General features: G+C 43.5%; 1 protein-coding gene across 1 annotated transcript in view; it reads right to left on the reverse strand.

The window, feature by feature from the left end:
- rapgef6 (Rap guanine nucleotide exchange factor (GEF) 6) overlaps nucleotides 1–12,889 on the reverse strand; it is a 236,609-nt gene extending 223,720 nt beyond the window's left edge. The window contains 1 exon segment of the mRNA XM_080748853.1: nucleotides 12,726–12,889. Coding sequence (XP_080604979.1) covers nucleotides 12,726–12,806 — 81 coding nt within the window. The 5' untranslated portion in view covers nucleotides 12,807–12,889.
- Nucleotides 12,890–13,402: the final 513 nt, after the last annotated feature.

Raw genomic sequence — 13,402 nt, forward strand, 5'->3', positions numbered from 1 at the left:
TGATGGATGTGGTACTAATACTATGTGAGTAAATTAGTTTCCCTTATATAGATAAGATTGATGGCAGAATTTACAGACAGCATTGAACCCCAGGGTGTTGAACTGAACTTGTTTCAAAGCAGTGTTGACTGCTTTGAATGTTTTCAATATAATTGTCTAAGCATGAATATTGGGTCTGTTTTGTCAGTGTGTTCATCTGTTTATTGGATGGTACATGTTTAATATAAAAGTATTTTATGTTGCCACTGAGTTTCTATTTGCGTCTAACTGTTGAACAGTTAGACGCATATGTCCTGCACTTAATAGTGTCCTACAATTTGGCATTTGGGATTCTTGGCTGGCCTGGCACACAAAAAGCCAGGCCAGCTATATACTTTGTTGCCTGGGGTGTTCCTCCTTTCCCTCTACACCATAAATGTGCAACTGGCGGCCAGGGGGCCACGTGCAGCCCCCACCTTCACTCCCAGGTTAATATTGGAATACTGATAGTATTGATTTCAGCTGTTACAATTCCATTTCCAACCATGCAAACATGACTCGCTTTAATTACTTCAGTCTATATTAGTAGCTTTATGACATAAGCACAAGTCTTTATGTCCAATATATTTGTATTTAAGCTCACAAAGTTAACATAAGAACATATAAATGCATTTGAAATTAAATAAAATTGTTATTTTTCAGGATTCCAATAAAAAAATAGCTAAAAATTATTCCAGATTCCAATTCAAAAATAGCTTTTGACTGTATATGCATTGTGGCCCTCTGGAGTGAATGTGAAAATATAGTGGCCCTTTCCATCATCAAAGTTGCCCACCCCTGCTCTACACCAAATCTCTTGGACTGCTCTTGACATTTTCTCTTCCCCTACGAGACAAAGAAACCGCAACAATTTTAAAAATAATTCTCACTCAGGCTTTGTAGTGTACCTGCAACGCTAGGCTACAGGATGGAATGCCACCACTCACTGGAATGAAGCTCAAACCCTCTCACAGAAATGCAATCAGTTCTCTCTTCAACTCCCCATCTCAGATTTTTCAGAGGGGATCTTGTTTACAGAGTCTAGAGGGGATCTTGTTTACAGAGTCCATTATGTCTGGTCTTTCTGTTGCCTGGTTCACCTTGTGTGACTTGACTGTAAACCACTTAAACCGACTTCAATCAGAGCTCTTGCAGGCAGAATGTCTGTCTGGTGAAGTCTTGTTTATCCAAACTTGCTTTTTCTGCAATTTTCTGACCGCTGGCCTAGTGTTCCGAGTTCCGACTTACAAACAATGTCTCACAATCCAAACCAAACTTGCTGACTGTGTGTACCTGACATAGTTCAGTGTTGTTGACTTCAGCATAAGTCTCAACTCAAGAGGCCTACAGACTTGTGGAAACCTCACATACCTATATGTGCCCTCTATCCACCCTGCCTACAGACAGACCAGCAGTAAACTACGGTAGCTTTGCATCTGAGGAAAACCCAGTACGTTTGGAAAAATGGGTAGAAAACAAATCTTCTGGACAGTCAAAACACAATAATTCTGCATACAGCCAATGACCATAGAATGATCGGACACAAACAGTCACACAAACAAATATGCATCCAGCCACATGGTTCCAAATGCACTCACCTAAATATGCACACGCACACACAGCGTCGCACACACACAACACACACACACAAACGTAGCCATGTGCTTATATTGCCTTCCTTTTCTGCACTGAGACAGACATTCCAGGGCAGTTTTGCAAGGCGGTAAAAAACACTTTAATAAGAGCACTGTGGCGACAGGTTTTATGCAGCCTGCCCGGCATGATGGCCTACTTCTGCCCTACAACATGGGAAGAAACGTAAACAGAAAGAAAAGAATCGTTGAAGCAGTATCGTTGAAGCAGTACCATTCAAGTTATATTAAAGTCATACTGTCTGTGTAAGTTAAGTATTTCAAGTAGTACGAATTTTTCAGGGTCTGGGAGGGAGGGAGAATGGGGAGAGAGATCGAGAGAGAGAGAGAGAGAGAGAGAGAGAGAGAGAGAGAGAGAGAGAGAGAAGAGGGGGGGTGGGGGTGTTAGAGCGGGAGAGAGAGAGCCCATAGAAAGGCATGAGGCCAGAAAACAGGTACAGTAGGTGAGGCTTTTTGCATAGCTACATAACCACAATGCATGCCATGCTCAAAATTTCTTTTCTAATGTTTCACTGATATTGCTAGCTGTCCTGAGCCGGGTCTATCCGGCCCTCTGTTGCCAGTCACCCTGCATGGAATGCTTCTGCCAAGGGTGTCGCACCAAATTCTGTGCCCTGGGTACTTTAACTATTGAAAAATAGCAGATATACAAGCTCACAGTGTGGCACCCTGTGCCGTGCTGTGAGCTTGTGGATCTGCTATTTTTGAAAAATCATGAAAAGTTTTATTTTTTTAAAGCTATATTTTTCTATGTCAGTGGTGCTCAAACTTTTTCATGTTAAGGACCCCCAAAATGATATGTATTTGGCCACGGACTCCATCTCAAAATATTTAGTTCCAGGGACCCCCCAGGGCCCAGAAGCAAAATTTTAGTTACAAATGTTTACTTAAAAAAATACATATTCAAAGATTTGCACACATTTTCATGACTTTAAAAAAAATGCAGATCTAAAAGCTCGCAGCGCGGCACTCGGTGCCATATCTGCTATTTTTCAATAGCGAAAGTATAAAATAATTCCAGGCCCCTCCACCTTGGGCCCTAATAACTCCATCCCACTCCCCCCCCCTTGTGACACCCCTGGCTGCTGCTCTAGAACACTATGGTCCTCACCTCACCAACAAACACAAAGTGATGCACGTACGTATGTACTGCATGCGTCTGTGGGCACAAAAACACAAAACACATGCTGATGTCGCGTATACATACATAACACCAGTATGCACAGGTCGCAGTCACAGTCCGTCTCTCGCTCACACCCACCCCCTAGGCTCCATGGGAGCAGCGGTACCCATAGGAAAAGCTGACATGTTTACATTCAAACAATCCCCGACCGGGACAAAGCCACTGTTATTGCAGCTTGGGGGACATCACAACAACAAGCCTGATAGAAACCTGCCTTTACAAGTGGTGCTGTCTCACAGACGACCTCGTATAATTAAATGTCTCAAATAAACAGATTGGACAGTGGTGTAAGTGCATAAACACAGTTTTCAAAATGGATTATCTAATCCTAAACGGATTATCATTTGTGTGCCCAACAGACAAGTAGCTACGGTAGACCGCTGCACTCGCTCACCATGCAGGTAAAGAGGAGCATGTATTATAGTTAGAGATAACATTGGATTCTGTGCTGGAACTTCTACCTCCATGAGCCGGATCCAGAAAAGCGGACAAAGATAGACGGATGGATGGATGGATGGAAAAAGAATTGAATTGATGCAACTCAGTGGAGAGTGTTAATGCTCTACAACTACAACACCAGAGACACAAACAGCTCCACAGATCACGTACTGTCCAACCCAGATTTGGCAAAAAGAAAAGGTTAAATGTGTTCTCCTGCTATGCAGCTAAAATGTGGAACGCCTTCCGAAGGCCTTAAAGGAGTGTAAATGCCTTCTTTCCTTTAAAACGGCACTGAAAAGCCACTTAGAGGCGGCTGCTACTCGAAACTGGTAAAAGTGACCTTTCTATTGTAAAAAAATAAAATAAAAATGCATTGTGTTTTACGACAGTTTGTCTATCTCCTGCAGGGTATTTTGTTCTGTCTGTAATTCAATGTTATATGAGTTAAAAAAAAGATCTCAATTGGAACAAGCCATTGGCTTCTTTTTTTTTATGTATCCTTTTAGTTGACCTTGTACCAGTGAACTGTACTGTCATGAAGCTGTACCTTTTCCTATGCAAACTTCTAATAAAGTTCTCAATCAATCAAACTGCGACGACACTCGCAAAACAATACGGTATGAAAAACGTTTACACAGGGTTTTCAGTGCCGCATGGTCTAAAATAATTCGACTCATTCATATAGATTATAGAACATCTGAAGCCTGCTTCTCATGCCTTTCCACAGTTTCCAGGCTGACGAGAATCGGGGGGGGGGGGGAGAGAGGAAAGAGGGGAAAGTTGCAGCAGTTCTTGAAGCCACAACCGCAGAGCATAGACCTGCTGCTGGTTAACCGTAGTCCCAGACTTCAGCGTCTGCCTCAGTCTCCACCCTCCCTCCTGGTTAGGGATGGGACGTTAAGCGCTATTATCGTTTATCGTGATAAAAACACAATAATCGTATCGTGGAGATTTAAGTTATCGCGATATCGTACTCCGTCTTGCACTGGGATAAGTTCACCTTTTATTTGCCGAGCTGCATATCCGGTACCATTTAAACCCTCTATGTATTGATAAAAGGTACTTATAATATACCTACTTGATACAGTCTTTTTCTCACTCTCTATCAAATGTCTTAGCCAAAAAATAGCCGATCTACAAGCTCACAGCGCGCTACAACGCAATGTGTTGTGAGCTTGTAGATCTGCTATTTTTTTGGCAAATCATGTTCCGCCCCAGGATAATGAATTTTGATTATCGCGATAATATCGAAAATCGTGATTTATTTTGTCACAATAATCGTGATATGAAATGTTCATATCGTCCCATCCCTACTCCTGGTCCAGAGGATCTTAAACCTTGGGCTGATGTGGACCTTAGAGCTTTATTAGCTCCACAAGGAGAGCTTTGAGCAGCACCGGGTCAGAGGAAGGCTGTGTTTATTCACCCTGTGACTCACTCACTCTGAGAGACACACACACACACACACACACTGTTTTTGTTTGCTCTTTCATATTATTCGTCATATCATACATGGTCCTTGTCGACGCCAACCACTACCTGTTGGTGTTGGGAGGGTGTAGACCAGGGGTCTTCAACGATTTCAGGCCAAGGACTCCTTAGTTGAGAGAGAGATGAAGCAGGGACCCCCACAACCTTTTCATGGATTCCAGCACGATCATCAGTGTATTTTGGTTTCATGTCTCAAAATGTGTGTTTTCAGATATTGAACCACTTGAACCGTCAATACTTAACTTGACATTTCACTCTGTACTTAGTCTGCTCTTTTCCCCCTCTACACCAAACCTCTTTCCCAAAAATAGCAGATCTACAAGCTTGTAGATCGAGAGCTTGTAGATCTGCTATTTTTGGCTAAAGTTCTCAGAATATGGACATTAGGGTTCAAGTGGTTAATATACAAACACAAAGATTTGAAGGACCCCTTGTAGTAACTCTGAGGACCCCCTAGGGGTCCCAGACCCCCTGTTGAAGACCCTTGGTGTAGACCAGTGAGTTTCAAACTTGTTGTGTGCCCAACTTGGCATACCAAAAGACATGTCGACATCTCACGGCGGCACACCTGTATTCATGTCTGTGCAAGATAGCCTCTATAAAAAGGTTGTAAATATGTTTTTAGGGTACAGATTGATTATGCATCTGTATGAAATCAGTGCATACCATTATGGCTGTCCATCACTACATACTGTAATCGTCTAATCGCAATTATTTTGCATCGCCATAATTGTTTTCACGTTGAAATATTTTCTCCCCCCAAAAAATTGCAGAAATAGCTGATCAACAAGCTTACAACACATAACTTCATGACGTGTTGTAAGCTTGTAGATCAGCTATTTCCGCTATTTTGTACATTTCTTTGAAAGTATAAAATGATTAAATGTGTCAGTAATTTCTTTGTATATTTAAGTTAAATGTCATATCTGCCCTGTGCTATTTCGGATTATGAAGCCTAAAAACCAAACAGAAATTTGAATTGTATTCACATGTTCCAATGTTCAAGGCCAAAAACAATTAAATCATTAATCGCAATTATTTGTACGACAATTAATCGTCAACTAATTTTAAATTTGTAATTGTGACAGCCCTACATACAGTATATTTGTGTTCACTGGAGCGCCGTGGAGAAACTGAACCCCAGTCTCCACGGTTCTGTCACACTCTCTCGTCTATTCTCTCTCAAAAGCAGATCTGGCCTTCCTCCGTTTCCCTCTATTTCACAAGAATGTACTGCCCTTTCAAGCTCCCTCACTTTCTCTAAAATGTGACAGCCAACACTGTCACTATATCCAAAGAACTCTGGCCCCTCCCATCTCCTTTACACGACTCTCTTTCATTAACTGTCTCATTCGCAGACTCTCCTGTAAGAACAGCAGTTCCTTCTTTCTTTAGGCTATACTGTACATCTCTCGCTCTGCCTTCTCCCATCTCTTTCTCAGAAGTCGGGTCTTACCTTTCCCATTCCCTTCCCGTTACCTAGGCTATTTTCAGAGCTTTGTGTCAGGAAGGTCTCTCTCTCACACACACACACACACTCTCTCTCTCTCTCTGTCTCTCTCGCTTTCTCTGCCTCACCATCTCTCGCTCTCGTAATTTTCATCTTGTGTGGGTATCTCTTCGTCTGTTAGAATCCTGACACTGACAGGAAGTGCAACCATGGGAGTTTGTCATTAACAGTTTCACCCGCAGGTTCTCAACCAGGGTGGTAAATTTACACCAGCCAAATGAAGGGAAATGGAAGCCTTGGCTGGTGAGATTGCTAACTCTATCAGACACTTTAGACGGAGACCTGCCGGCCTGGGTAGCCTGACAGCGCATTGTGGGTTCGAGTCCCGTTCTCGACGATCTTTGATGCATGTCTCTCCCATTCTCTCGCCCTGTTTCCCGTCTGTCTCTACTGTGAATCTATAAATAAAGGCCAAAAAAGCCCCCAAACATATCTTGAAAAAATAAAGTGATTTGCCAGGCTTCCACCAATGTAGTCAAATATTGATACACATGGATACCAGCACTGACACATATTTTACCACATTTTATACCTCATCGTACAATGGTGTTGCATGGTGAAAATGCAATCTACAAGCTGATCTACAAGCATGGCTATTTTCAGTATCCTTTTAAAAAAAATATTTCACCAATAATGACATGCCCAAAATAGGCATGCCAGGGTTAATCTTCTTTATGTACTGTAGGAGAATCAACTTGGACCCAAACCTGCTGAGTAAAGCATCCACGCTTACAACAAAACAAATCATCTGCTAAACTGGTTTTCAACTAGGCTGACTACTAGGTTTATGGTGCGTGCAGTGCACACGTCACACATATTTCCTTTTTGCTTTAGCGAAAACCAAAATGAGAACGAATGGCATTTGCATATCACAAAGCAAGTAGTAATTACTGCCTGGCAGTGGACCCGCCCACTCCCGAGTACTCAGGTCTACTAGTACTGGTATGTTTGTTTTTGTGCAGCATTTAAAATGCAATGAATGGAAAGGTGTGTGACACGTCCTGTCAACAGAACACCAGACAGCTCGAAGCAATGCAAGAGCAACAAAAGTTAAGACCAAAGTGAAGCGACATTTGCCAGAGATAAGGAAGTGGCCCGGTATTTGCTGTCACTCTAAGAACATCGTCTGATGTATTTGATATATTCCTTCAGCACTCACAGAAAGAAACACATGCAGTGCACCAAAAAGACAGGTCTACTCTCCTCCAACATTACTGGAATATATATTCAGAATTTCCGACCACACACAGACTCCTACTTAGTTTCATGGACTAGAAATATTCCTACCACACACAACACACACACACACACACACACACACACACACACACACACACACACACACACACACACACACACACACACACACACACACACACACACACACACACACACACACACACACACACACACACACACACACACACACACACACACACACACACACTTTGGCATTTATTTTCCCCACAGCCCACTGTGACCTACATGTTCTTCCTCAACCAGTCAATACATGAGTGAAATGCCTCCAACCAAAGGTATCAATTTCACATTCAGAGGCTGGCTACTTTTATTAACCTTTTCAACACTGCATTACAAAAACTACATTTCCACAATGCCAATGTAAAACTGACCAACACTTCACCGTCTGTGAGTCCCAACAAGATATCTCAAAAACTACTGGCTGGATTTGATTGCCATAAAATTCACTGTGCATCTTCATGTTCCCTGGAGGATGAACCCTACTGATTTTGTCAACCTTATAACCAGTTTCCTCCAGCAACACACCACCCTAAGGGCAAAAACCTTCAGGTGCAAAGTATCTCAAAATCTAGATTATCATGAGACCTGCTGAGTGCATTCACACTGTATGGAGGATGAACCCTTCTCATTTTGGTCAACCCATGGCCTTTTTTTTCCCCAATATGAAAAAAGCTAGGATATGCACTAGGGTTGGGGGCGGTAACCGCCGTACCGCGGTATACCGAGGCCTACCGCGGTGTCAGGGTCCTTACCGCGGTCAAAATAAAAATAAAATATTTTTTTATTGAAAACAAGCGAGTTTTAAAACGGGGGAGAGGCGAGGACCGCATGCGCTCCATGCCGCTCTGCTCTGGGCCGCGTACCACAGGTTTGGAACGTCTATGGTTTGGAAGCCACATACGTCACTCGACTCGGAGACACAGTCTACACAGCAGCAGCCTCGTAGTAGGGAGCACGGAGAAGCGTAAACTTTCTCTGACTGTAATCCACACAACACAAGTATGTTAATACATACCTTGTGTTGTGGCAGTAGTACCTTGTGGCATTTTGTTTTTTATTCATACGGATTACAGGCGGAGCGCGTGGACTAAAACCGAAAATGAAACTATCTTTTACTTTTCCCAGCGCGTCGCGCCGACTCGCCCGTTGTGCCCCGTCGCCGATTTTATAACCTTTTCTGTCAAGTCTTGTCACTAAAACCTGTATATATCAGCACTCAATCGCTGCAATTTCAGACGTGAGTTAATCACTGTACACGATCTGATTACCCGTCTCCGTCTCTCTTCTGGTTTGTTCACACACAGCAGTCTGTGTCTTAAAAGCCCAAGTAGCTACCGTTACTATGGTAACCCGACAGTGCAGATCTAAAAGCTCAGAACGCGTCGCGGATGCGACGTGTTGCGAGCTTGTAGATCTGCTCCTTTCAAAGCCAAACCTGCTGTGCTGTACGGGGAAGTATAACTCGGGCAGTCAGGCTGTGTAGAGGCGACTTTTGGGAAGACGATTGCAATATTTTGGCTTATCGCCGAACCTTAATTAATAGATACGGGGGTGCTGTAATTACCGCAATACCGGCGGTAAATGGGAAGACGGTAATCGCGGTAACAAAATGTCGATACCGCCCCACGCCTAATATGCACATCCCCACAGTTGAACACGGTGCTGGCGCCAAAAGAATACTCACGTGCCACTACTACGTACCTCTATGGCCAACAGACATTAAGGCTCTTACTCTTTCTTAGTAGTTTTTTTTTCCTAAATTCTCAAATCTGCTAAACTCTTCCATCAAGATGCCACAGCTATGGCAGTAATCAAAAATATAAATCAAGATGCCACAGCTATGGCAGTAATCAAAAATATACATGGAGGACTCTTCAGAGCTTTTTTGGAGCGGTGAAAGCGCTCCCAATAGACAGGTATGTCCGTGGGTATGTGGGTGGCTGGGTGGCTGGGTGGCTGGCTGGCTGGCTGGCTGGCTGGCTGGCTGGCCGTGTCCGTAGCCTGGCAATACCTTGAGTGGCCACACACAACACACTAGTTAAAGGAGGGGCGCTGTTTTGTGCAGGCCAGGCACACTCACCACTCACTCACAGGCCCAGTTTACAGTTTAGGCATTTCACTCACTCACTCAAATAGGGTACAGCTGCTCAAATTCACCGCTCCACTTCGAACCGAGGTTTGATTTTTGTTTTTACTTCAGCAGTTGTGTCAGTGGCAAAACCGCCGTCCTTAGAGACTGTTGCTAAGATACAACACAGCCGCCTGGACACATTCTCTGTGGTGATCCCAACACCTGTACTGCAGTCTGCTGTTCTGTCCAATGGCAATGCAGCTGCTAATATATTGGTTTATGAACCAGACAGATTAATATAATCCAACGATAAGATCTTGAGGAGTTACCAATGTCTCCGTCTGATGGTGTTCACTGTTCATCTCTGTCCCTGTCAGTCAGTCTTCTGCCCTGTGTCTTTCTCTGCATCTCTCTTTCCCTCTCCTTTTCTCTCCCAGCAGGGAAATGGTTGGCTCCGTGATGGGTGGAATTCCCATAAATGTCCAATGTGGCTGGGCACAGGCAAAGCTGCCATAAATCACACCAGAGTTTTAGTGCCCAAATAACAATTACGACGTGGGACATCTGCATGGCACTACTTGAAAGGTAGATGAGAGGGGATAGATGGAAAGCCAAGGACTTGGGCCTGGCCGACGGACCTTAAGAGAGAGAGAGAGATACACTTTGCACTCTGTACCAAACATCTGTGGAAGGTATACCAACCCACAGCACACCTCTCCCTCTCTCTGACTGAAGTCTTCCATCACCCTCTCCTCATACACATTACTCTGTGCACTATCAAATGACCAGAGAAAGTCTTGTTTTCCCCACCTATTATAACAATAACGCAGGGACTGGTCAGCCAACTCCCTGCTGGCTGGGACAAATCAGCTCCTGGACCTCAATTTGACCAACAATTTCAATAGAATACAGAAGATGAAGCAAATGTACTTAATTGGGGCTGGGTATTGGCATACTGCATATATCATGATACGATCACTCTGACAAGATATATCCAAGAAAATAGGAAATATAGGCTTTGAGAGTGGCGGGGGCTTAGCTTTCGTTTCACTGCTGTTTTTCATTCCCTCTACAGTTCCCTCTCACTCCTTTCTCCCTCTACTGTAGTACAAATACAGGGGGATTTACCAGTATGTAGGATAGGATAGGACTCAGCATTGAATTGAAAACACTAAAAATATTATGGCTGCAACAATAAATTCGAGTATCTATTTATGTTAATCCCAACACTAGCTGTTCCACACTGACTGCAATGGACAAACTTTTTCTATGAGGGCTATCAAACTGGCATTTGTCCATGGCGGTGTAATAGTTGACTGTTGCTACTACAACACGACTCCTTGCGCTGCATGCAGAAGGATCGTGATGAATGAATTCACTCTTCTTGCATTCAAAGTGGTAGAGTGAATTCAGGCATTTTGCACCGGTTTTCCCTCTCGTGTGTCTTCTTGTGGCTGCGGGCTGAGGAGGGCTACAACATCAGCCAGTTACTCACAAAAATCACTGAACTGCCCGACTCCTATGACCACGGTTGTTATGGGTTGTTTGGCAGCGTACAAAAGCGCTCTCTGAAAAAGGTATGAGAGGCTTTCTACTTACTTACCATGCACACACACACACACACACACACACACACACACACACACACACACACACACACACACACACACACACACACACACACACACACACACACACACACAAAAACAAACAGAGGAGCACTGACCATCAAAAAGGACCTCTTAAAAATCTGCCAAGCTGACTGCAAGCTAGTGGTTTAGGGAAGCCGGTTGTGCTTTGAAAAGTGCTTGCATCTCCAAAACTATTACCAGCAGCTGAACATGGGAGTATGGTGCTGTGTGCTATTTTGGGGTCTAGGATAGCATTGGCCAAAGCAGTGACAAGCCAGCTGTGAGTCCACAGCTTCAGTTGGGAGGAGGCAGCAAGCAGGAGGAGGCGGAAGATGGTGCATAGTGGGATGAGAAAGCAACAGTGACACACACTAAACCTCAACATGGTTTCATTCAGTGTAGGTTTTGAAGGGAGAAAAAAAAAACGTTTCCCAGCTTAGAAATAACGTCATGCATTTAAAATAACCTAGGGCTCGGTACTTTTTAAACTTATAATTCATTTTTGAATGCAGTGAAACCCAGAGTGTCATTGTATGTTTTGTACTTGATATAAATGGAAAGGGAGAAAAGGGATGGAACTCTAGAATTGATTGTTTTCTATTCTACCAGGACCTCAAGGACTGGTGCTGGTTTTCCATTCTGTCAGGGCCTCTAGTACTGCTGCTTTGCTTTATATCCCACCAGGACAGTACTACTAGTTGTATATCCTATCAGGACCTCTAGTACTATTACATCATGCCAGGAGGACGTCTAGTACTGCTTGTATTGTAACCCAGAAAGAACCCTTATGAAGACTTGTGGTGCTTGAATTGAACTAGAATTACAACTGATCCAAACACTTTTAACAACTTATTTGTGTGCATTATCATGACAGAGGTGGGCTCAGACAGACAGTAGAGTACAAACAGCCAGACTATAACTTATAAACTCCTACACCAGTGGTTCTCAAAGTGGGGTCCGGAGACCCCCAGGGGTCCTTGAGGGAGTTCCAGGGGGTCCCCAGCTAAAAGATAGTTTGAAACCAAATGGACCCTTATGGGTCTGTAAGGGAGTGTTCAAATGTGTACAAAAGTTTTTTACACTCTCAGAGTCAAATTAACATTGATTTTACCATATAAATTGGGGTCTCAGAGATAGAAATGCCATTATATGTCAAACTGCGGGGGTCCTTGTGTGGTTGAGAATCACTGGTAGAGTGTAAAGATCTTCTCTTTTGGGGGTCCCTGGCGTATGTTTTTGAATGGGGGGTCCGCGGGCTAATAATAAGTGTCAATGTGGGGGTCCTCCTCGACATGAAAAGGTTTAAGAGAACCACTGCAGTATAATACTAGCAACAGACATACTATAACTTAAAGTCCTACGCAGATAAATATCCGAAGCAAAGCTTTTGTATTTGAATGGCAACAACCAACCACAGTTTGCAGATAAGTTAGCACAGCAGCATTAGCAACACATGCTAAAGGTTTACCTCTGCGCTCCGCAGGGAGGGAGGTTTCTTCAGAGCTTGTTTGAAAGAACTTTCCATCGCTCCTCCGGTCATTTTCATCATAACTCCGTAGCTCGCAAAAGATTTAAATCCTCCGGCCAAAAAAAAAAATCGATAAATCCACTTGAGTGAGAAAAAAAACTCACTTTCACTTCTTTTTGTGTCCTCCTCCCTCAATCTGATCCCGTTTGACACTCACATCCCGACACTCCACCAGAACCGACCTTACACACCGCGGACTGTGTGGAGCTTTTTAGTTCACACAGTTACTGCACACAATGAACCACAAATGAGAGCGTTTGTCACGATAAAGTGGAAACTGTCATGAAACCTAGGGTACATGTTTGGTGGCACGAAATAATCTCCACTTCGGTTCGGTAGCTTCTTGATCCAGGAGTTGGGATTTTTTTTTTTTTTTTTTTTTAGATCCCTCCCAGAGAGTTGACGACATCTGTCTGCTGGCCGCAGCTCAGTGATCCTCCCTCCCTCGTTCCCTAGACTCCTCCTCACGCCTCCTTTCACGCCTCCTTTCCTGCCTCCTCAACAGGGTAGAAGCATTTATTTTGACACTTTTGACAGTCGTGAGACCTGATAAGAATAAGAAATAATAGAATAAGAACAAATAGAATTAAACACATAATTAAATACATATAGTATAT

Source organism: Nannobrachium achirus (genome assembly GCF_963921795.1).
Source record: "Nannobrachium achirus genome assembly, chromosome: 19".
Taxonomy (NCBI): Eukaryota; Metazoa; Chordata; class Actinopteri; order Myctophiformes; family Myctophidae; genus Nannobrachium; species Nannobrachium achirus.